Genomic DNA, 25,815 nt, shown 5'->3' with positions numbered 1-25,815 from the left:
GAAATGGACCGTGAAGGACCTGGCAGCGGGTGAGGGAGGGCCTCAGAGAAGGGAAGCCTCTCAGGCACCTCATCCAGAGCAGCACTTCTGTCCCCAAGAATCACTGGGAACTTCTGTTTAGGAAAAGAGGGGACTGTTAAGACTCAAGGCTGTCGGGAAATATGGAACTACCCACCCTGTAGCTGAGTCACAGTAAAAACTGAGTTTCGGCAAACTCGGAGCTCATGGCGTTCACACACGGTGTCTGTTCATGAAATGCTACAGCAAGTTGCTGGCAGAGTCCGCACTCAAAAAATAATTGCCCACTAGCTTGAAAGAGATGACAGTTATGTGAAAATGATAGCTAACGCTATGGAGCACATATGATGAGCCGGGCATTACACAAAGCCCCTCACACCTATTAATTTATTTAAATTCCACATCAATTCTACAGGACACGCTAATAGCCCCATTTTACAGATGGGGAGACTGACACACAGATAGGGTCAGTAACTTTGGCCAAGTCACACAGCTTAGGTATGTGTTAGGATGGTGGAGCTGAGATTCAAACGCAGCAACAGTGACGGTGGTTTTTATTTTATTTTACTTTTTAATAAATTTATTTCCTTATTTGTGGCCATGTTGGGTCTTCGCTGCTGCGCGCGGGCTTTCTCTAGTTGCGGCTAGTGGGGGCTACTCTTCGTCTCAGTGCGCGGGCATCTCATTGCGGTGGCTTCTCTTGTTGCGGAGCACGGGCTTTAGGCGTGCTCCGCGGCGTGTGGGATCTTCCCGGACCAGGGCTCAAGCCCATGTCCCCTGCATTGGCGGGCGGATTCTTAACCATTGCGCCACCAGGGAGGTCCTATGATGGTGGTTTGTAATCAACTGAGCATCTACCAGGCATCAAACCCTTGCTGGACACCTAGTACTTCTGATCATCACAACAGCTTTCCAGGGAGAACGATCAAGCTCCTTTTACTGAGGAGGAAACTGAGGCCCAGAGAGGTGGAGTGGCTGAAGCTTGCCCAAGCTGGAACACAGGGCTCAGAGTAAACTCTCACCAAGCTGAACCCTACCACATGGCCCTGAGCCTGCTGAAGCCTCCCAGAACCCATTCCAGACCTTTTAAAAACGCGGCTTGTACTCTGTGACATAAATCAGCTCAACGACCAACAGCAGAGAGTAGACAGTCCTCCTCCTGAGTCAGTCATCTGAACTCGGAATTTCTCTTCGTTGCGGCACTTCCTACCTTCTGCTCTGAGTTCAGTGTCCTCTCAGGGACATGACTGACCTGGCTCTCCCTGCCTGCTGAGCAACATGCTCACTGCGTTCTTTTCAGCTCTACACTCCTATTTTCATGTGATGTGTGTCTGATTCCAAAGCCGGTAAACTTCCACCTGTCCCTGCCCACCTTACTGAGAATGCATATTATTTTTCCAGTTGAACTCGCTGAAAAACAACCTTGTCCACCTTTCCAGGGAGGTTTGTGCTTGTGGTAGGCTGAATAATGGCTTCCCGAGATGTCCACATCCCAATCCCTGGAACCTTTGAATATGTTACTTTACAGGGCAGTAGAGACTTTATAGATGTGATTGGGTTAAGGATCTTGAAGTGGGTGATTATCCTGGATTATCTGGGTGAGCCTAGAGTAATTACAAAAGCTTTTATAAGAGGGAGACAGGGGACTTCCCTGGTGGTCCAGTGGGTAAGACTCCACGCATGGGTGCCACAACTAAGAGTTTGCATGTTGCAACTAAGAGCCCACATGCTGCAACTAAGAAGTCCTCATGCTGCAACAAAGATCCTGCGTGCCACAACTAAGACCCTGAGCAGCCTAAATAAATAAATATTTTTTAAAAAGAGAGAGAGAGAAAAAAAAAAAAAAAAACAGGAGAGCCAGACTCAGAGAAGGGGATGTGATGATAGAAGCAGAGAGACAGAGAGAGAAAGAGAGAGACCACAAGATGCTATGCTGCTGGCTTTGAAGATGAAGATGGGGCCACAAGCCAAGGTATGCAAGTGACTTCTAGAAGCTAGGAAAAGCAAGGAAACGGATTCTCTCCCTGGAGCCTCCAGAAGGAATACAGCCCTGCCGACACCTTGATTTTAGCCCAGGGAAATACATTTTAGACTTCTGACTTCCAGAACTGTAAGAGAATTAAATGTGTGTTGCTTTCAGCTACTCCACTGGTGGTCATCTGTTATGGCAGCCGTGGCAGATCACACGGTGCTCTTACCGTCTCTGATTGTGAAGCTGTGGAGCAAGGCCAGGCCATCGAACCAGTGGTTGTATCTGGTCTCACCCACCGTGTGCATCCCAGGCCCGTTGCGGAGCAGGGTCCCCTGCAGCCATGCTGGAATCCTGCCTGGTGAGAGAAAGAACATTTAGTTTCCAGTTCTGCACCTAAACCAAAAAGCTAAAAGAAGTGGCCATATAGCCCCCGTACCACTTGCTGCATCCGTTCACTTCCAGAAAGAATATGCCTGGCATTGGGCTAGCACCGAGGATACCAAGATGAACAGGCATCACCCCTGTCTCCAAGTTGCTCCCCATCCATGAAGAGACAAAAACAAAGGAAAACACTCAAAACACACTGTGCTAAAGGCAAGGCAACAGACTCAGCAAGGGTGCTGCGGGGAACAGAACTCCACCCTGAAATTGGGTGAGTGCAGGAGGGTGAGGAATGTTTCCTGAGGAGGTGACCTGGTTGAGTTTTTGTTTTTGTTTTTTTTTCCTGGTTGAGTTTTGAGGGAGAGTAGGTGTTTGCCTTGCAAAGGCCTGAGGAGAGAACATTCTAGAGCTGTGCTGTCCAATGTGGTAGCCACCACCCCCGGTGGCAACTGGGCACTGGAAACGAGGCTAGTCCCACCTGAGATGTGCAGTAAATGTGAAACACACACCACATTGCAAAGACTTAGTATGAAAAAGAAGTGTAAAACATCTCATTAGTCATTTTAAAATATTAATTACATGTTGGTCTATAACATTCTGGATATGTGGTATTAAATAAAATATACTATTAAAATTAATTTCACCTGTTTCTTTGTAGTTTTTTTGAACGTGGCTATCAGAAAATTTTAAATTACACATGAGCAGGCATTATATTGCCATTGGACAGCATTGCAGGTGCTGTTGGGGTCCCGCCCATGTCCCCTTCGCTTTCACCTCTCCCTGAAGGCTGCTTTCTGCAAATACCTACAGCTCTCCACCTGAGGGCTTTGTTCTCACCGTGGAGCAGCTCTGCCCACACATGGATGAGCTGGAAGCTCACTGGAGAGTTAATGCCCCTGAAAGCTGCTCTCACCCGAAGACGGATGGGATGCTATGGGTCAAAGGTCACCACTTCCTTGCCCTCAGCTGACACAATGCGAGGCATATTTTATGCTTTGTCCAGAAGATTCGGCTCCAAGGATTCCTGGTGGTCAATGGCTTGACAATGCCTTCGTCATTGGCTTCCCTCCCAGTGTTCCTTAGGAAGCACATCCCAAATAAACGACTTACACCTGAATTCTTATCTCTGGAGAAACCTGAAGCCAGAGATCAAAGACCAATTCAAAGATCGGGAGATGTGCAAGCTGTTTAGTAAGAGCTGGCCTGTAACTTTCAAGTGAGGACGTCATAAATATTGCGGCTGGAGAGTTAAGCAGGGCCAAGCGACCAAGGTCAACAAGACCACACCAAGCTTTGTTATGGTGCTCAGAAGAATAGGACACCTTTGATGGTTACAACAGGGAAAATAGGATCAGATTTTTTTTGGGGGGGAGACTTTAAAAATTGAGATAAAATTCACATAACATAAAATCCACCATTTCAAAGTGTACAGTTCAGGGTTATTTTTTTTTAATGGATATTTACAGTGTTGTGCAACTCTCACCACTAACTCCAGAACATTTCCGTCACCCCCAAAAGAAGCCCTGTTCCCATTAGCAGTCAATCCCCACCCCCCCTCAGCCCTTAGCAACCACTAATCCACGGTCTGTCTCTAAGGATCTGCCTCTTCTCGTACTAATGGAATGTGATCAGATTTGGGGGTTTCAAAAAGTTATTTCTGCCTATGGTGTGGAGTGTGGATGAGAGGAAGAGTCAGAGGGAGGCAGGAAGACCAGAGAGAGGAGCAGGGCAGCAGCAGTGGGGATGGAGAGAAACCAATGGAACAAAGGGACTTAGCGTTTGACTAAATGTATGGGGAAGGGGAGGGGAACACTCAAAACATGCAGCCGAGTCTCTTGCCTTGGGTGGGATTATTCACAGAGACCCAGGACGCAGGAGAAGGAGCAGGTTGCGGCAGAACAGGGAGACATGAATCTGAGCACATATTAAAGCCCTAGACATCATAAGAAGACCATTTATTGAGCACTATGTGTCTTAAGAGATTAAATCATTTCGTCATTGCAGCAATCTCATGCGGCAGGTGCATGTTGACTTTATTAGACATGAGAGGAAACTGAGTCAGAAAATGCTTAAGTAACTCGCCAAGGAAGCCTCAGAGCCAAGAATGCACAGCTGGACGTGAAGCCAGAGCCTTGGCCTGGCCCCCCGGGGCAGACGTGTCCACACAGGCACAATGTTTAGTGAGCCGTCTGCCGCCGGAGGCTGACTGGCTGATTAGACGTGACCCGGGGCTGCAGGCCTGCACTAAGCTGGAGCCCATCCTCTGCTGGCCGCCGGGACTCAGGCAAGGTGCTGCTTCCCCCTGGCCCTCAGCTTCACACCTGCCCAGTAGGGAGGCCTGACTTACAGCAGTGGTCCCACATTCGGAATCACCCAGAGGGCTGTAAAAACACAGGTTTCTGGGCGCCACCCCAGAGTATCTGATTCAGAGGGTCTGAAGTGAGGCCAGGAATCTGTGATTCTAAAAAGAGCCCAGGGGCTGCTAATGCTGCAGGTCTGGGGTCCATCCTCTGAGAACAGCTGATCTAGATCTAGAGGTTCATTCAGCTTCTCAGGTCCTAGGATTCTTGTTTTCTACAATTTCCAAGCATTTCCATGCAATCACTAAACATGAGCTGTAAAGGGGTATAATGGCAAAACGTCTGTGGTACCCCAGAGCATAAAAGGATAGGCATCAAGGATCCCTTTTTTAAAAATAAAAAGTTAACAGTAAGTGTACATGTGTTTTTTGAAGAAGTATTTATATGTAAAATCTATTAATAGATCTTTGTACTCTCTATATTTATGTATCTTTTAAAAACTTAGGCTCAAATATTAATAGTGCTTGAGATGGAAATACAGCTGATCTTTATTTCCCTCTGTGTTCTCATTTGCACTTCCGAGTTTTATACGTAATATAGATACACATATAGATTGCACATTACCTCTGTAATCAGAAAAAATATACATAAAAGCTTTTTTTTTCTTTCAAAAGCCATCCAAGGCAATTCCTCACCTGAGAAGCTCCAATCAGACTTGCCTCACAAAGGGTTCTGTTGTCCTGTCCTTGTGAAAACTGTGCATCTATCCAAAACGGTGGTGTGGCTGAGCCGACCCCCTCCCTGTTCTCAGCACCACTCCTGGGACGGGAGAGTTCAGATCCACTTACTGCCCTGAAGAGTCTAAACAAGATGGTCCCACGAAAGTGGTCACGCAGAAGAGGTGGAGGAAACCCATGAAACGTAGATTCCTGAGGAGGCTCCCACCCTGGGCTCTGCAGGTACTCGCATCCTGAAATCGCACCTTCTAGGAAATCACATCGGGCTCCGCGATGCCCCCCAGCACGCATGTGCAGCAGTGGGCGCTCCCACGCGATTCTCTTATTACTTTGAAATTAACTTAGGACGCGCACATTTTTACAAATATATCACGCACTGGGGATGGAGCACAATTTGCAGAAGAATCCCATTGTCTGTATGCCAATTGCAGCAGTCTGGGACTTTTCTCCTGGAAACAGAACTACTCTCCTTGAAAGCTGTTATAATGCATAAAAGCACAACTAGGGCTTCCCGGGTGGGGCAGTGGTTGAGAGTCTGCCTGCCGATGCAGGGGACACGGGTTCGTGCCCCCGTCCGGGAGGATCCCACATGCCGTGGAGCGGCTGGGCCCCGTGAGCCACGGCCGCCGCGCCTGCGCGTCCGGAGCCTGTGCTCCGCAACGGGAGAGGCCACAACAGTGAGAGGCCCGCGTACCGCCAAAAAAAAAAAAAAAAAAAAAGCACAACTAGTTTTTCACAGAGAATGTATCTAGATTATGGATCATCTTCCCTCTATATACTGCTTTCTAGATTTTCCAAAAATAATTTATAATAAGCATTACTTTTATAAGCAGAAAAAAAGTGTACATTTAAACATATAAGCACCCATCGTTTATAGAAAACACTCACCTGTCACTCTGGCCCTCAAAGGCTCCAGTTGTTCCTTCTTATTTCTGCCAAATATTATATCCATCGTGCAGGGCGATGAGCAAGAGTGGTATTAACAGTGAACAGACGCTCCTCTGTGTTCAAGGCGACGGCTCCTGGCCCCTCCTTGTCTTTCCGTCCTGCTCTCCTGCAGCCTCCTTTACATCTCCTTCCTTTTTTTTTTTTTTTTTGTGATACGCGGGCCTCTCACTGTTGTGGCCTCTCCCATTGCGGAGCACAGGCTCCGGACGAACAGGCTCAGCGGCCATGGCTCACGGGCCCAGCCGCTCCGCGGCATGTGGGATCTTCCCGGACCGGGGCACGAACCCGTGTCCCCTGCATCGGCAGGCGGACTCTCAACCACTGCGCCACCAGGGAAGCCCTCTCCTTCCTTTTTGATGCCACTGTTTCTCCCTTCGCTTTCCCCTCTCCGAGGGCCTGGGAGCTCTTCGTGCACACGGCGGGAAGCTGCGCTGGCGTTATTTATGTTTGGTCAAAGGTCAAGTCCCCAGCCATGTGTCCCAGCTAATCTTGAATCCTCTGATTGCGTCCTCAACTCTCCCTTTCCACTTCCACTTTTGGCTGAACCAAGAAAAGCGAGTTTCTTGCTGTGCTTAAGCTGACGGGATCCGGGGGCGGGGGATGAGGGGGGGGAGGGATAAATTCGAAGATTGGGATTGACGCATACACACGACTATATATAAAATAGATAACTAATAAGGACCGACTGTAGAGCACAGGGAACTCTACTCAATACCCTGTAATGGCCTATATGGGAAAAGAATCTAAAAGAGAGTGGATATAAGTATATGTATACCTGATTCACTTTGCTGTACACCTGAACCTAACACAACATGGTAAATCAACTGTGCTCCAATAAAAGTTAAAAAAAACAACAGGTGGGATCATTTAGCAGTGCATTCTGCTTAGGACACCTGGATTAGGGGAGCCCAGAGTGCATCGATCACGTGAATCCCTACTGCACAGCATGGGAACTCAGTTTGCCAGAGAGGGAAAGTATTGTTTTGTTTTGTTTTGTTCTGTTTTGTTGTGAATAAAGGTCCCTGAGCTTCCTCAGCACCCTCCCCACCGCTCAGAAAGAAAAAAATCATATGTAAAGAGCAACTTAATTATACTTCATTTTTTGGAGAAGTAAACATAAAATGTTTCATGTACCCATTTAAACAATAAATACAGGGAACCAAAAACTCTACTCAGGAACTACAAGGAATAGTAAAAAACGAACTTCAGCTCCAACTTTCTGGCCCATCAAGAGGGAGAAACTGTGCCTGTATGTGATTTTAAGGTTCCCCGATATTTGTGAATCTCGAGGTGATGCCATTGTCTAAAATCCATACTCAACTTGCTATGCATGTTGGGTGATGAGTTACTGGCTCACCTTCGCTCATGTTGCTTTAAGGAAGAACCAGCTGTTCCCTCTGTGGGTGGCGTGAGGAAAGCTGGCCTTTATGCAGCCAGCTGGGTCTAGTAGTATCAGGGCTGGGCCCAGACTGTTCCAGGATCGCAGAGCTCAGTCCTGAGAGCAGCCTGGCCTGGCTTTGCTCCACCCTGGCTGCACATTCCAATCACCTGGTGGGAGCTTTAGCAATGCCCGTGCCTGGCCCCACTCCAGACCCACCCATTCAGAGTCTCTGAAGGTGCAGCCAAGCCTTCAGTAGTCTTAAAACTTCTCCAGAGGGCTTCCCTGGTGGTGCAGTGGTTGAGAATCCGCCTGCCGATGCGGGGGACGCGGGTTCATGCCCCGGTCCGGGAAGATCCCACATGCCGCGGAGCGTCTGGGCCCGTGAGCCATGGCCGCTGAGCCTGCGCGTCCGGAGCCTGTGCTCCGCAATGGGAGAGGCCACAACAGTGAGAGGCCCGCGTACCGGAAAAAAAAAAAAAAAAAAAAAGAAAAGAAAAGGGTAGAGGACTAAGAGGGCCAGTCTTGGGGTGATATGATTGCCTTGTTAGAGAATAATGAGCAAAGCTCGCTTCATTCCGGTCCCAGCTGCTCCTCAGGGACGATGTTATGGTGAAACAAAGGACTTTTTCACGATGGTGATAATAACTTGATCATAACCATAGAGATCTATATATTTTCTAGGGCTGCCATAACAAAGTAGCACAGAAAGTAATTTTCCCAGTTCCAGAGGCTGGGAAGTCCATAATACAGGGGTCGGCAGGGTTGCTTTCTTCTGAGACGTCTCCTTAACTTGTAGACAGTCTTCTCACTGGGTCCCTACATGGTCCTCCCTCTGGATATGTACATCCCTGGTGTCTCTGTGTGTCCACTGTTCCTCTTATAAGGATACCAGTCAGTTTGGACGAGGGCCCACCCTAATGGCCTCATTTTAACTTAATCACCTCTTTAAAGGCCCCACCTCCAATGCTGTCACATTCTCAGGTACGGGGGTTAGGACTTCAACATAAGAATTTGGGGGTGAACACAGTTCAGCCCGTAACAATATCATGAAGGCACAATGAGTTAATGCAAGATGCTTTGGCTGAAAGCAACAGAATATCTGCCGACACACCAAAGATGTGCATTTATCTCAGACATCAAGTCACCTAGGGCTCCTGGCGGGCTCAGAAGCTCATTTGGGTCAGCTCACCAGGCTCCCAGCCCCCACAGTGTCATCCTCAGAGGGTTGGTTTCTCATTCCTGGGCTTGTTCAGTTTTGCTTATGAATGATTGCCTTCCCTCCAGGAATCGTGTCCTTGCACAATAACTACACAAGTAAGGAGATAAGATGGGGAAGAAGCAGGCATTTTCTTTTTCCAGCTTTCTCTCTTTTTGTGCTAGAGACAACTCTTTCCCATGATCCCCTGAGCAGATTTTTCTCTTAGTCTCATTGGCTGAACTGTGTCACGTGACCCCCGCCCCCCAGGCCGATCCCCGGCAAGGAGGAACAGGAGTGCCCTGATTTCCTTAAACCCAACATGAGTCACCCCTGGGGAGCACGTTGCTACCTGAATCATATCAGGATATCATTAGCAAGGAAAAAGGAGGGGATGGCTTGGGAGAGGCAACCTACAGTGTCGTCTGCAGGCAGTACAACGTTCATGCATCCTCACATTCATTCACACAATATATATTTCCTCAGCACCTACTATGTGCTGGAAATACAGCTGTGAGCAAAACAGGAAAACAATTCTGTGCCTTCTCAGAAATTACACCAACGCCAACATGCCAAATTCTGAGGATATAGTAGTGATTAATGAGAGTCAGTCCCTGCCTTCTTGGGCTCTCATGATGTTCTTTCTGTTTGGGGGGGTGAGTCTGCATATCCCCAAAAACATGCATTTCCCAAGGCAGTTAGAGGCAGTGCAGGGGTTCAGAGGACTGCCTTCATGTCAAACCTCCATCCTCCCTCTTTATAAACAAAAGTAACAAGCAGCAGCTGTTCTTTCCCAGGAAGCTCTGGCATCACTCTGGAACCATGAAAGCCTGACCCCTGCTTTCCATGTCTTTGCTAATATGGGAAGAGTGGAACAGGGACTTGTCGCCAGTAGGAGCTGTCTCCTGGCCTGTCCTCCGGCCTCTGATAAACACCATTCACTGGACGCTTGACACGTGCCAAGTAGCATTCTAAGTGTCTTATTAGCTGTCTTTTAGTTCATCTCTCTGAGGGAGTCATTAGCAGTCTTATTTTTACAGCCTCAGAGACGTGAAGGAATTTGATCAAATTCAACAGCTAGTCAGCGCATGTTCTCCCCCACTAGCCAGTAATGCTGCCCACTTTTGGAAGCTGAGAGTTGAGAACAGAGGAGATATGGGAGCAAAAGTAGGTGTTCCACAATTTCTAAAATGCATGTGCTGCCTTAAAATGGGACGAAAACTGGCCAGTGCATAAGAAAACAGGGCAAAGGTAACATGAAGGGAAGTAGCTCTTCACACAAAAGAGTTTTGGTCATTTTTTGCTGTGTAACACACCACTTTAAGATTTAGTGTCTTCAACATACAGATGGCCAAAAAGCTCATGAAAAGATGCTTAACATCACTAATTATTACAGAAATGCAAATCAAAACTACAATGAGGTATCACCTCACACCGGTCAGAATGGCCATCATCTCAAAGTCTACAAACAATAAATGCTGGAGGGGGTGTGGAGAAAGAGGAACCCTCCTACACTGTTGGTGGGAATGTAATTTGGTACAGCCACTGTGGAGAACAGTATGGAGGTTCCTTAAAAATCTAAAAATACAGCTCCCATAAGATCCAGCAATCCCACTCCTGGGCATATATCTGGAGAAAACCATAATTCAAAAAGATGCATGTACCCCAATGTTCATTGCAGCACTATTTACAGTGGCCATGACATGGAAGCAACCTAAATATCCATCAACAGAGGAATGGATAAGGAAGATGTGATACATATATACAGTGGAATGTTACTCAGCCATAAAAAAGAATGAAATAATGCCATTTGCAGCAACATGGATGGACCCAGAGATTATCACACTAAGTGAAGTGAGTCAGACAAGACAAATATCATACAATATCACTTATATGTGGAATCTAAAAAATAATGACCTTATTTACAAAACAGAAATAGACTCACAGACTTAGAAAACAAAGTTATGGTTACCAAAGGGGAAAGATGGGAGGGAGGGATAAATTAGGGGTTTGGGATTAACATATATACACTACTATATATAAAATAGATAATCAACAAGGACCTACTGTATAGCACAGGAAACTCTATTCAATATTCTGTAACAACCTATATGGGAAAAGAATCTGAAAAAGAATGGATATATGTACATGTATAACTGAACCAGTTTGCTGTACGCCTGTAGCTAGCACAACATTGTGAAACAACTATACCCCAATATAAAACAAAAATTAAATTAAAAAAAAACACTATTAAATGAAAAAAAAAAAGACTTAGTGGCTTCAAACAACGAGCATTTGATCACGTCTGTGGGTTCTGTGGGCTCAGCTCTGTGGGTTGACAGTGTTCTGTGGGCCAGTTCTCCTGCTTTCACAGTGTGGGGTTCCTGGGTGGCTGTGAGTCAGCTGGCAGTTGACTGGGACACTAGGAGGGCTGGGCTTGGGCTTCTCTCCCTCTCCATGTGGTTTCAGGGCCTTCCTTGACCCTCTCCCTGAGATCTCTCTAACAGGATAGCCAGACTTCTTCCATGGCAGCAAAAGCCCTCAAAAGTGAGTATTTCAAGAGAGAGGAGCCAGAAACTGCCAGTCTCCTTTAAGGCTGAACCTAGGACTGGCATAGTTTCATTTCCCCTTACTAGTTAGCATGAATCATGGGGCAAAGAGGGGCCACACCAGGGTGTGAATATGGGCCTGGGTTGTGTGGTCCCTTGGGGCCACCTTTGGAGACTCGCAACCTCAACAGACCCATTTCCATTAGCACCTCAGCTCTTCCACCTGCTAGCTGAGTGCTGAGCTATTGGCTTAAATCTCAGAACCTCAGTCTCCTGATCTCTAAAATAGGAATTATAATGTCTGCCTCACAGGTGTCTGCAAAGTTTAAACATTGTAAACTCGAATCGTGTATGTCATGGTGCTTAGAATATAGTAGGAGCTCATAGCATGTTCCTTTCCTATCGTTTCTTGGAAAAGAGAAAATTTGGAAAGGTCAGCCAGTATGATAAGCAGAAATATTAATTTTTTGGAGCAGCTACAATGTATACAACTCTGGTCTGTTCCTGGAAGGAAAGTAGACCCTCATGACCCAGTACAGGATTTTAAGTTTCTTCTAGTTTGGCTGTGAAGACACGTACACAGTACGTAATAGCTAGTTCGCTATTATACCTGCTCTAGAAGAGGCACAGATAAGAAGTATCATGGGAGTTCTGAGGAGGGAAATCTTTTTCAGGCTGGGGAGGGTTAAGAAAGAAGGCTTCCTGGAGGACGAGGTGCACAGCCGAGCCCTTGAGGGTGGGAAGCAGTTGGATGGGCAAAGAGGAGGCAGGTGGGAGGGCCAGAGTGGACAATGGCGTGGAGCTGGACAATTCTAGCAGGCGGACAGGGAGGGAGCAGAGCCGGTGCTACCAGGGACTTAGTGAGAGATAATGACAATTATAGGTGCCATTTATTGAGAGCTTCCTAGGTGCTGAGCTTTCTTCTAAGCCTTTTCTACACATGATCATGTACTCCTCACAATCTCCCTAAGTACAGGTGTTTAGCCCCATTTTACAGACAAGGAGAGTGAGGCACAGAGGAGCTAAGTAACTTGCCCAACACCACAGAGCTAGGCTTCGAACCCAGGCAGCCTAGCTCCAGAGCTGTACTTGCAACCACTGTTCATTTCCACTACCTCCGGGATGGAGGTAGTAGAAATGAACAGTGCACAGTCCAATCCCTGTTTAGGGATTGGATTGTGCCGGATTGTAAGACTTTGGGCTTTACGCTGGAGGCAATGGTGTCCTAAGTCAAGAGGCCAGGTCCAGGAAGGCATTTCTGCGGGAATTTTGCTGTGCTGTCCAACACAGTAGCTGCTAGTAGCGTGTGGCTATTTAAACTTAAATATAAATTAATTGCAATGAAATTAAATTCCTCATCCACACTAGCCACATTTCAAGGGCTCTGTAGACACATGTGGCTGGTGGCTGCCATCTTGGCCAGTGCAAGTCATCATGGAAAGTTCTATTGACAGTGCTGAGTTAGCAGGAGAGCTGCCAAGATGGCATTTGTATGTGACTCAGGTGGACAGAAGCAGTTATGGCTGCACAACAAGCCAGTTTAGAGAGTACAATTGTCAGAGAAGCCCATGGTTGTCAATGGTAAAAATGTGAATATCCCACACATTCATTCATTCATTCATCCAGCTGTTTCACAAATATGGAGGGCCACCCGTCGGGGGTGGGGTTGCAGTGCTACAGAAAAGGTGACAAAGAGGAATGAGTGAGAAATCCTCCAGGGCAGGGAGAGGGGTTTTCCAGAAGGCTTCCTGAAAGGGGCAATGCCGAGCCAAGGGCTGAAGGACGGCTGGGCGTTGGCCACGTGGAGAAGCTGGGAAGAGCGGTTCAAAAGGGCCACAGCTTGTACGAAGACTGAGAGGCATCACACAGCGTGGCCACACCACCTCATTCCAAATATTTGAAGGGGTGGGTGTGCAGGAGAGGGGAGCAGGGGCCAGGGGAAATGGCAGGCAGGAGAGAGAGGGGTGGGGGAAGAGGAAAATTGTTCAGACTTGAGGCACTGGAGGCTGGGTTGCTGAGAGGGAAGCAGGAAGAAGGCTGGGGTTTGAGGAGGTGTTAACTGGCAGGGCCCTTCTCTGAGTTGGGTTGAGTATCCCCTGGGCTTCCTCCCAAGTCACACACGTTTGCACAAGTTGGCTACGTTGCTTCCAGCAGTGATCCAGAGACTGTGGAAGAGGACTCCCTTCCAGAGGGTGGAAGGCACGGTACAGAACCACACACAGTCTGCCCTCTGGAGGATCTGAGAGGCTCTCAGGGTAAGCAGGAAGGCTTGGTCTCCTCCCCTGGGGAGGGAGAAGGATGGGGGTTCCCAGATGTGTGCCCCCGCTCTGTAGTTTGTGTATCTTCTCATCGTGACACAGACCCAGCAGGCACTATTACCATCCCCTCTTTATGGAGGAAGCAACTGAAGCTTTGGAGGTGGTACCCTGGACCAGAAATCACACAACACGTGGCAGGGGTGGGAGACTGAATGTGGAATCCTCTTACCTTGTAATTTGGGGAAGGATGCAGGAAGAGGAGGCTACACTTCCCCAAGGCCACTTTTTCCATGGAATGTGCTGCGTCCATAAAGCAGTCTCGAGATGGAGATGTAAAGCTGAACTCAAAAGGAAAAGTTTTTTGTGTTATAAAAACAACAGGCTTATTTTGCAATTCTGTATCTTCTACTAACAAAGTTATAGCCTAAAGTGAGTTAATATTTCCCTTTTGGAGATAATGTTATCATATCTAAATTACTTCGTGGTTTTCCCATTAAGTTAGCTTTTAAACGGTGCCTCTAATTAGCCAGTGTGATAAGCTGAGCAGGATAATGTGGAAATCTCGGATAGCAGGGTTCAAGGTAACAGGCAAAGTGCCAGCAAAGGTGGCAGCTGCCTCCCCGAGGGACAAGCATTGGTGGTGAGCTCCAGAACACAGGATGTAGGGAGTGGTGGGAGAGCCTCCCCAAGACTCCCGGAGTGAACACTTCACCACTAAACAAAGACCATAAATTATGCCATTAACATTTAAGAGGATTTGTAGTTTCCTCGACGTTCTACTAAACAGCAGAGACTGGTGTCATATAGGGTATTTCAGACAGAAAAATGGGAAATCATAGCTCCTGACTTCAATGAGCTCAGAGCCTAACAAGGGAGAAGGGAATGCAAATAATAATAATAATCATGCAGAGGTGCTGTGTATTATCATTTATATAATACCAATTTGCCACACTTGGGAGAATTGACAAGACTGAAATACAGCGGACATAACTGGTAGAAAAAGAAGTGCCTTCTAACGCCTGAGCTGGAACGGTTCAATTTTCCACCATGTACTTTAGGGCCCAGTCAGTGAGGCTGGACAAAAATTCAATTTAAATAATAACCACTGAGTTATAGTCTGGACAATGTCCTGACATTTCTACCTCCTAAATAATCTTTCACACTGCACCGCTCAGCTCCAGCCCCCCAGCTGCTCTCCTCACTGTTTTTGACCTCTTAGGAGCAGCCTCCTCATAGCCCCCAGTCCCACCCCCTCCAATCTACCTTCCCTGCTGCCACCAAGTGACCTGGCTGAAATTCAAAGCTGACCACATCACTCTCCTATTTAAAATCCAGAGATTAGCACAGTACCCGGCACATAGTAGGTCTCAAGAGATACTGAATGAATGAAAGGCATGTGGCCTCATTGGGCTACATCGTCATTGTATTAGTTTGCTAGGGCTGCCATGACAAAGTGCCACAAACTTGGTGGCTTGAACAACAGAAATTTATTATCTCTTGGTTTTAGAGGCCAGGCGTCTGAAGCCAAGGTGACAGTAGAGCCATGATCCTTCTGAAGTCTTGAGGGCAGACTCTTCCAGCTTCCGGTATTGCTAACAATCTGTGATGTCTCTTAACTTGCAGCTACATCACTTCAACCTCTGCCTGAGTTGTCATATGGCCTTCTTGCCTCTGTGTCTGTGTGTCTCTCTGTTCAGATCTCCCTCTTCTTATAAGGACACCAGTCATTGCATTAGGGCTCCGCTTACGCAGCATGACCTCTTCTTAACTTGATCACATCTTCAAAGACCTTGTTTCCAAAAAAGGTCACATTCACAGGTGCCAAGGGTTAGAATTTCAATGTATCTTTTTGGAAGTTACAACTGAACCCACAATAGTCATTAAGCAAAACAACTCAAGTGGAAACTACAAAGGCTGTAAGTGGATTTATTTCTACATCTAAGTTCTTGTAGTTTCTCTCTTGTTCTCTTTTATATATACATATATATATATATATTTTTTCTTGTTCTCTTTTTTAAGGCTGAAAACTTAAGCAATGCTAAAATGGAAGTAGATTAAACTGTTACAAGGGCATGGATTAAGCGACAATTAACTCGTGCAGAGGCTGAGAAGGCTTCAGAAAAAGGTTTATAGTTGAGTTATTCTTGAAAAAGGGTGTAAGTGTGCAAGCGTATAGGAGAAGACATTCTCAGTGGAGAAACAGCACGTGCAAACATGTGGAGGTGTGGCCTGCCGTGGCAGACCACCCAGAGGGGATAATGCAGGGTTCTGTGGTTTATGTTGGTTCTGGGGTACTGACACGCAGTAGGGACTTAACATTCTGGGGCATCTATCTGAGAACTCCTTTCTACCAGCTTTGCCCCCACCCCTACCTCCCCCTCACCCCTCTCTTCCTGACGAGTCCTTTAAGATCCAGGTTACCAGGCACCCTATAGAAGCAAACAACAAGGCACACATGAGAAAACTTGGAAGCCTCACCTACATACATGTTTCAAAAACCAAGAGAACACAACCCACCATTCCAATGACTCAGGTCGTTATCAGTTGCTCAGAGCTGCTCCCCAAGTATAGAACTGAAACCATCAGAAGAGTGTGCAGGACGCGACTCAGCTGTGTGAGCGAGTTTCCCAGAATTTGATCTGGCAGCCTGAGCCTTCAAGTGGGATCCGCAACATGAACAACAGAGAGATTGTTAATTTGGTTTAAACAGCGTTGAGTCCGTAGCAAGAGTCACAAAGATGTTCATGCCCTGTGGGCAGGCCTCCCAGTCCCAAGGATAGACTTGTCTGAGCTTGGCTCTCCCAGAAGCAGACACAAAGACAAAAATTCCAGTGCAAATGGTTTATTTGGGTGGTGAACCCAGGAGTGGAGAAGTAAAACTGGGAGGGTAGACCAGAGCAGTACATTATCAAGGTGATTACCATCTCGGGAAACTGAGGCTCAGTCTGGGGGGAGACCCTGCAGATGGTGTGAACATGCCTTAGAGTAATCTTTAGAGGGCTGGGGGATTGACCCAGCAACTTTGGTCCACAGGGTGAGAGTTTCTTCCGAGAGGCTCTAACTTCCAGGCACTTCCATTCTGTTCCTTGTGTGCAGAGGGAGGCAAAGAGCCATGGGTGCCTGCATTTAGAAGCCTTACACGGTAAGTGTAGGGTTAAGGTGGGGCATTGACAGTGTCTGCTATAACCCTCAAGAGATAACTCAGCCCAGGCTAAAGGGTAAGTGCAAGAAGATGTTCATCGAAGTGTTGACTAGGATAGCAAAAGTGAACAGATCACAAACAGGTGACGAAAACCACAGAAAACATCTAGCAAAATAGGAATGGTGTAGTCAATGTCCACGCATTGAAAGGAGACTCAGCCACCACCATGCGGATTTCAACGTCCTTTAGCAACATGGAAAAGGCTTACTGTCTAATGCTAAGTGGGAAATGCAGGATGTAATATGAGCTAGTTATACGTACACTACGATTGTGTCTGGGTAAACATCTATCTTCAAGAATAGAAGCATTTGCAGAAACCACAAAGAAATGAGAATGTATCAGGGTGATGGGACCATGCGACTTCTTTTGTCATGTTGTCGTTCTGATCGAATGGAAGGCAAAGATTCAATATGACTAACAAAAACACCAGTTCATATAGAATTGCGCCCCCTCCCAAATAAGCTGCTTGCATTTAAATTCTCGTCTCAGCTTCTGAGGGGACCCAAACTAAAATGGGTCTATTCCCAGGACTGGGATGTCTGGGCCACAGGGCATGAATAGCTTTATGGTTCTTTTTATGCTCAGTGCCCTATTTAAACCAAACTTGCTCTCTTTCTGTTTTCATTTGCTGATCCTGCAATGCAGGATTTGGGGGCGTAGAGAGCTGGATCGGATCCTTGGAATCAGGCTCACATGGGTCCAGCCATGTCCTGCTTCCTCCCTTCACATACACAGAGGTTAAAGCACATTGGGAGCTGACATCACCAAGATGAATTCTGTGCCCAGGAGTCTGCAATTTGTCAGAATATAAAGAATGTGGAAATGGAATCCAGCCTGCAAATTTGTGTTCCTTATCGAATGTGTCCAAGCATGTTCCACGAGGGACATAAATGAAGCCTTTATCCAGGAGATACATTATCTCTGCGTGTGGCCTTCCACATAGTTTTCTAATGAAAGTCATTAGATGCTTGGCCCCTGGAGATAAGAGACCAATTCTGCCCAGCCTGTGTTCCAGCCTGTGAGTCAGCGATGACATCAAATTCTACCCAGGGCTCTGCCTGGCAAGGCTACTCCAGGGGTCTTGGAAGGGCTTCTGGGAAAGGGAGGGGGGGGGTCAAGTGTCAGCCCCAGGGACCTGGGAGATGGGGCCAGGCTGGCAAATGCTCATTGAGTCCTACTGTGTGCCAGCCAAGGGATAGACAGAGGTTAAGAGACATTATTCCTTCCCCCCAAGAAATTCACAGAATAAAATAATCCAGATGTCCATCAACAGAAAAAAGAATCAGCAAAATGTGGTCTATCTGGACAATGGGATATTATTCCTCAATAAAAGGAATGAAGTATGGATACATGCTCCAGTATGGATGAAACTTGAAAAAATATGCTAGGCACAAAGGTACACATATCGTATGATTCCATTTGTATGAAGTGTTCAGAACAGTTAAGTCCATAAAGATAGAAAGTTGTAGTTGCCAGGGGCTGGGGGAGAGAGGGGTGGAAGCAAAAAACAAAATAATGGTAACTTAGGTCAGAGCAAGCTAACAGCTTAAAACCAGACATTAGACAACTGTGTTCTCTAAAGCCTTTGGCCACCCTGCCACAAGAAACGGTTTATCTGACACCTTTTTTGAATGTTCCAGAGTCCCACCACATTGCACGGTTCCCTTCTCCAACCTCAAATTACTAATTTCTTATGAAGACCATCTCTTGTTATAACGGTACAAACCAGGCCCTTGGTGTCCTCCCTATCACAACCCAAATGGCCTAATAGGTATTTTTCTAAAGAAAAAGTTCCCAAGAGGAACTCTGGCATTAGTAGTTAAAACAATTTTTCCCAGGGCTTCCCTGGTGGAGCAGTGGTTGAGAGTCTGCCTGCCGATGCAGGGGACACGGGTTCGTGCCCCGGTCCGGGAAGATCCCACGTGCCGCGGAGCGGCCGGGCCAGTGAGCCATGGCCGCTGAGCCTGCACGTCCGGAGCCTGTGCTCCGCAACAGGAGAGGCCACAACAGTGAGAGGTCCGCGTACCACAAAAAACAAAGACAAAAACAAAAAACAATTTTTCCCACCACTAAAGTATCATAGTAATTTTGGCAAATTTAATTAATCTTGAAAGCTATCATGAACAACAAACACTACTCAGGAAGGTAAACAAAGCTAAGGTGGGGCTATATTAGTTCTGAAAAACCCTTCATTGAACATTTATTTTCTATAGACTTTTATGAAGTGCCAAAAAAAAAAAAGGAATGAAGCATTAATACCTGCCGCAAGATGGATGAACTTTGAAGACACTATGCTAAAGTGAAAAAAGCCAGTCACAAAAGGCCACAGAGTGTAGGATTGTATGAAATTTCAAGAATAAGCAAATCTCTAGAGACAGAAAGTAGCTTAGTGGTTGTCAGAGCTGGGCGAGGCAGGAACGGGGTGTGAATGCTGGTCAGAATATGGTTTCTTCGGGAGTGATGAAAATGTTCTAAAATCGATTGTGCTGATGGTTGCATAACCTTGTGTATATGCTAAAAACTGTTGACATGTATTTTAAATGGATGAATTGTATGGAAAGTGAATTATATCTTAATAAAGTTTTTGTTATAAAAAAAGAAAAAAGAAACTCAGAGGAGAGAGGCATATTATTTGAGGCAAGTTCTACAAGGTTCGTTAAGGAGGTGCTGTTTGAGCTCACCGGGGAACAGCTTGAGGGTGATCACAGACGGACTAAGGAGAAAGGGGTTCCTGCCAAAGGAAGAGCACAGACAAATGCACAGAGACATGAAGGAAGGTCACCAGCAATGAATTATGACAGGATGAGCTATGACTTTGAGCTTCTGGGGAAATGATGGGCTCATGAGAATTTATAATTTTTGAACAGGTAATGCATTCACATAGTACAAAATGGAAAAGTCTCAAAAAGGCTGCCAACGAAACAAAAATCTTGCTCCTGTGTCTGTCTCCCACTCACCTACCTAGTCCCCGCTCCCCACACCGGGCAATCACTATTGCTAGTCTCTTGTATGTCCCTTATGAGATATATTGCACACATATACAAATAAGTATTCATACGGGTTTTGTGTAAATGGGATTGGAACCTCATCAATGTCTCATACTTTGCTTTTAATATTAGCCAAAATCTTAGAGATCCTCCTGAATTTGTATACAAAGAATATGTTCATGTTTTAGTGGCTATTTATGATGTACCATGTTTTATTAAGCAGTTTTCTTTAAATGGACGTTTAGGTTGTTTCCCATCTTTCCTTCTTACAAAATTCTGCAATAAATAACCATATATGGGCTTCCCCGGTGGCGCAGTGGTTGAGAGTCCGCCTGCCGATGCAGGGGACGCGGGTTTGTGCCCCGGTCCGGGAAGATCCCACATGCCGCGGAGCGGCCGGGCCCGTGAGCCGTGGCCGCTGAACCTGCGTGTCCGGAGCCTGTGCTCCGCAACGGGAGAAGCCACAACAGTGAGAGGCCCGCCTACCACACACACAAAAACAAAAAAACCAAAAAACCATATATATATGACATGTCACATATGTATGAATTCATCTGTAGGTAAAGTTCCTAGAAGAGGAATTGCTCCACTATAGAGCTTGTACTTTTTAAAATTTATTTGTTAGATATTGTCATACTACCCACAATAGAGGTTGTACCAATTTATACTTGAATCAGCAGTTGGTGAGAGAGCATGTTTCCCCACGTTCTGAGGATGCGTTTGGAAACGTTGTCAGAGATCATTTCATACAGGGCCTTGAATACAAAGCCAGGAGGTTTGAACTTGATCCATTGACCATGGACACCTGTTGGAGGGCTTAGGCAGTAGGTGAGGATGCGCAGGTTTGAAGTTTTAAAAGCTTAGTTTCCTGATGACACTGAATAAATTTTGTAGGAAATTTTTATTCTCAAACAGCCATGAGTGGTAATGTGATGAGTCAGAGAGCAGAGAAAGTCTCCATTAGGGTTGAAGCCACGTTGGGGAGAACGTGACTGTCATCCGGGCACAGCGGCCACTGCAGACAATGAGGTTGGATATGAACACATCTTGGTTTCTTTACCATCCATAACTCTAGCTTTCCTGCCAGTTTTCTTTTATCGCATATTTCCCACAAGCTGATGGCTCCTCGTGAAACATTTAGCCCTGAAGGGTAATGACATAAAAACCATAACAAGGAATTTTTATTGGAAGCTAATGGTTGACCCGATGACAAGGAGACAAGGGATACAGCCACTTTATCTGTCTCTACAAGACCTTTTTGCAAATTAATTGGATTTGGAACTGCATGGAACCAAGAGCTGGGGGAAGCAAAAATGCAGACACATCCATTCTGAGTCTTTTGTCTCTTAAACGAGAAGTTAGTCACTATTATGTGGTACAACAAGAGAAGGAAAGATGGATGTGGCAGTCAGTTATGAAGGCCCGGGCATATGAAGGACCTGAGAGCCAGGCCCATCCAGATGCTCCAGCCGTGGTTCAAGGATGAGCACCTCGGCCTTGGTACTCTTGGGACTTGCTCTGGGGTTTAGGGCCATTACGGCTAAGCCAGAGGACGGCAGCTTTTGCTCTAAGAGCCTGGTGGCTTTCAGAGATGCTTGCTATGAATTTGTGCTTCTCGGCTGCACCTTCTACGGTGCCCAGAGCTGGTGCAAGGAGCAAGGAGGCCATTTGGTTTTTATTCATGGTGAAGCCACCCAGCTATTTCTGCAGAAGCACCTCACCCAGGACAGGGAATGGTGGATTGGACTCACATGGAACTTGGCTTGGAATGGAACTGCAGAAGGTAGGTGCCATGATAATTACGTTTTATGGGGAGCTTGTGGCTGTGATTCTCACCATAGTTTCTTACCCAGAACTCCATGGAAGAAATTAGTACGTCCCAATGCTCATGGTAAGGAGACCCTCCTTTTTGGTTGTTTTGTGGATCAAATAAAATAATTCTTGTGTAGTACCTAGCACAGAATCCAGCTTGTAGCTGACATGCTAGAAATGTCCCTTTCTCTGCTTGTGCCTAAGACTAGCTACGGCTTCTTCAGTTCTTGCTAGAATAGTGCCTGGCACTGTCCTGAGTGCTTCACGTCCATTTTCACAGTGAGTCCTTATCATAACCAATGAGACAGTTATGATTGTTGCCCCTATTTTACAGATGGGAAAACGGAGTCTCAGGAAATGATGACTAAGCTATTTTCAAAGCACTTCCACATGTCCTTCTCCCACTTGTTACGAGGCTGAAGTATGTTAAGTGCTTAGCACAGCCCAATTCACATTAGACAGTCTCATGGTAACAGTCGTCCTGGAAACCCTACCTTACCCTTTGCTCAGTGAGGACCCCTTCCTCCAACCCCCGTACGTTCAGGTGAGCCCTCCTCTTGGCACCTGTAGGATCTTGTCCACACATTTAGGAGAGCACTTCGGCCTGACTTCAGTTTTTAGGTGTCTTCCCCCCAGACTATGAGCTCTTCAAGGGAAGGAACCATGATTCTGGCCGTTTTTGTTTTCCCAGTGTCCGTACACAACAAAAAATGGATGTCCGTATTTAAGCCTTACCCCTGCCCCATGAGGCAAGCACTGCTACTCTTATTGAGGAAAATAAGTCCAGAGGGATGAAATGACTTGTTCAAGATGACAGCGTCCTGCTACCTCCCATTGCTCAGTAGAAGCTGCTGGGTTTTAGAAATGAGTAGCTTGGTGTGGGCTGAGCACCTGTAGAAATGTACCAGCATGGATGGAAATACTTTAATAAAGGAGCAGCCGGGGAAGCTCATTTTAGGAAACTCACAGCCAAGGGATTTGAATTCTAAAATGCATCTTCAGGCAACATCTATTGAATGGTTTCTTGCTTTGTAGATGCAGAAACTGTGGATTTCTGTATATCGGACACCCATTCACATGCAGTTAAAGGAGCGTGTCTATTTAAAATCTCCAAGGGATACTGCATGGCTGCTACAGAAAATGGGATAGATCTGAGTAGGCTGATACGTCCCAACCTACATCACTCAGTGTTATTTAAGAAGCAAGGGACTGTCCTGGCTGTGTGCCATATGATGGCATTTGTGTAACTAGATTTCAGGCATTCATAAATGTTGATGTATGGATATAATTCGTCCTGGAACAATTTTCAGGAAACATAATAATGGGAGTAGTCCATAGGTTGAAAGAGGGAAGATGTTTTCACTGTATACCCTTTTGTGTTCTTTGAATTTTTTTAACCATACGTACGGATTTCTTTCCCTTAAAAAAATGGTAAATGTATTTTTGAGTCTTCACAGTAAATAGTTTATATCCAGTGTTTTCTAGATGTCTGGTGTACCTCTGTATTACACACACACATACACACACACACACACACACTTCTTCAACAATCATGTTGGTGTATTCAAGGCTCTGAAGAGTACTAAAATCATGAAAATTCCTTCCACTTTAACTCAGGGCTGCCCAAGTATATTTGACAAGGGCCCCTGCTTCTCTCTGGAGTATGTCTTGTCATCCCGAGGCACACTTCCATGCTCTTTTTATTTTATTTTTTAAATTAAAAAAAATTTTTTTAACCTTAAAGAAATTATTTTTAAATTTAGTATTACTTTTTTGGCTGCATTGGGTCTTCGTTGCTGTACACGGGCTTTCTCTAGTTGCGGTGAGCGGGGGGCTACTCTTTGTTGCGGTGTGTGGGCTTCTCATTGCGGTGGCTTCTCTTTTTATGGAGCACAGGCTCTAGGAGCGCAGGCTTCAGTAGTTGCGGCACGCAGGCTCAGTAGTTGAGGCACGTGGGTCCTAGAGCTCACGGGCTTCAGCAGTTGTGGCTCATGGGCTTCAGTAGTAGAGGCTTGCGGGCTCTAGAGCGCAGGCTCAGTAGTTGTGGCGCACGGGCTTAGTTGCTCCACGGCATGTGGGATCTTCCCGGACCGGGGCACGAACCCGTGTCCCCTGCATCGGCAGGCAGACTCTCAACCACTGCGCCACCAGGGAAGCCCTGTTCCCCTCTTGATGGAAATTTTGGTTGTTTCTGAGTTTTTGTTGTTATGGATCACTCTGCAGTGCTCTCTTGTGCATTCTTGTGCATATATCTTGACATACGCCTGGAATTATTTTTAGAGGACAGATCCCTAGTAGCGGAAATGCTGGGTCACAGGGTAGGTGCATTTTAAATGTTAGTAGACATTGCCACATTACCCTCCAAGATGGCTGTATCGAGTTCATTCCTATAACAGTGTGATTGCAAATTTTCCCTCAAGCTGGGACACCACATCATGCCATTGTCCAACCATTTAATCAGTCAGAACGGCAAATTCTACCGAGTCCGTGAGTAATGGTTCAAGGAGCTCTGAAGGGGAAAGATGAGTCAGAGAAGGTTGGGGTCCCCAGGGGCCAGCGAGGAGAGCGAGGTCCTTGGGGACAGGAGGAGGAGAGCTGCACGGAGGAGAGGGTGCAGGAAGTGGGGGTGGCACTAGTTTGCAGAACACACTTGGGTGGAATAAGCGTTAGCAGGGTGTCCTGTTCTATTTTCTGGGAAGAGAGGCCACATGGTTTGGCAGCACTTTCCATTTGGTGGTTTTGCTCCTGGACAAAGGGTGCCCTTGGAGATCTGCCAGTTGCAGCCTTGCTGTCATCAGACACACGGGTAGCTTAGGGGTAGGGGGTGAGTTGGGTCTGGCTACCACATGGACCAGATTTTCTGTCCTGACTTTGATTTCAAATACCTTGTCCCTTGTGAATCAGTGTGTTCTGACCACCATCAGTTTCTGATTTCTGAAGGGAAGGACTTCATCCAGCAGTATCCCCTGCCCCTCACCTCCTGCCTCTGTGCCCAGAAGGGCCTGCTGCATCCTGAGTTTCCTCGGATGATCACGAATCAGTACCAATCAGGACCACAATGGCTTTCTGACCAGCTCAAGAAAGTCCTTTTCATTTGCATTCAGCTTCTTACATATTTTCCCTTCTCATTTAAGTCAGAAACCAAAAGATTGTGCTGCACCAATCAGCCCATGGCTGGGTGAACCAGCACAAATTCTATCCCTCACCCCATCCTCCAGGCCAACTTGTGAAGCTCAAATTTGTAAAATTTAATGTGCACTAAATTGCTAACAATGATTCATCAGCCACCCTAGCCAAGGAGATTTTCCTAAAGGTGCTTTGCCTTTTGCCTTTTTAATCATTATAAAATACATTTAGACAATCAATGGATCCTGGTTAAATAAATTAGGGTACATGGTGCAGCTATTAAAGAGTATAAGGCAGCTCTAACTGAATTCATATAGAACAATCTCCAAAATATACTAAGTGAAAAAAATGGAAGGTGCCAAATAGTGAACAGAGCACCATTTGTATAAATAGAAAAGTATGTACATGCTTGTGAGTGTGTACGTATCTCTGGAAGTAGACCCAGGAGACTGGTAACGATGGCTGCCTCTGGGGAGCAGAACTGGGGGACTGATGGATAGCAGTCAGGGAGGGCTTTCTTTTCACTGTAGACCCTTTTGTACATTTCAAATTCTGTATCTGGGTCATGTATTACCTAGGAATAAAAAACAAAATTCAAAAGAACTTTAAAAAGTAAAAATAAAATTTTTAAAAGCCCCACTAAAGATAAAGGTCAGGTAGAAGAGAGTAGGTTTTAAACAGAAATATCTGCTTTGCAACGGCAAATGGTATTTTGAGTTTTGATCTTCAGGCCTGAAGCTGATGGTGTCCAGTGAGAGTTTCATCTTTGATAACGTCACCATCTGCCTTACTGGGCTCCTCTCTCCCTACATTGGAAACCTGTTCTGTATAATTAATATGGGGGATGGCCACACTTTAGATCCCTACTACCCCACAAGGTAAGAGGAATTTCTGAGCCTTGAGTAAAAATGTATCAGTCAGCTTCTGCTGCATAACAAAACACCCCAAA

The 25,815-nt window shown here is 46.1% G+C and overlaps 2 protein-coding genes across 2 annotated transcripts in view; one reads left to right on the top strand and one right to left on the bottom strand.

Annotated features, from left to right (window-relative positions):
• BCO1 (beta-carotene oxygenase 1) overlaps positions 1–6,449 on the bottom strand; it is a 37,910-nt gene extending 31,461 nt beyond the window's left edge. The window contains 2 exon segments of the mRNA XM_059043818.2: positions 2,217–2,345; positions 6,297–6,449. Of these exon segments, the coding sequence (XP_058899801.2) occupies positions 2,217–2,345; positions 6,297–6,360 (193 nt within the window). The 5' untranslated portion in view covers positions 6,361–6,449.
• Positions 6,450–21,410: 14,961 nt separating this feature from the next.
• LOC131744398 (polycystin-1-like protein 2) overlaps positions 21,411–25,815 on the top strand; it is a 47,674-nt gene continuing 43,269 nt past the window's right edge. Inside the window, 2 exon segments of the mRNA XM_067018377.1 lie at positions 21,411–21,711; positions 25,597–25,744. Of these exon segments, the coding sequence (XP_066874478.1) occupies positions 21,411–21,711; positions 25,597–25,744 (449 nt within the window).

This window comes from Kogia breviceps, chromosome 18 (genome assembly GCF_026419965.1).
Source record: "Kogia breviceps isolate mKogBre1 chromosome 18, mKogBre1 haplotype 1, whole genome shotgun sequence".
Lineage (NCBI taxonomy): Eukaryota > Metazoa > Chordata > Mammalia > Artiodactyla > Physeteridae > Kogia > Kogia breviceps.
This window is presented reverse-complemented; position numbering and strand designations above follow the sequence as displayed.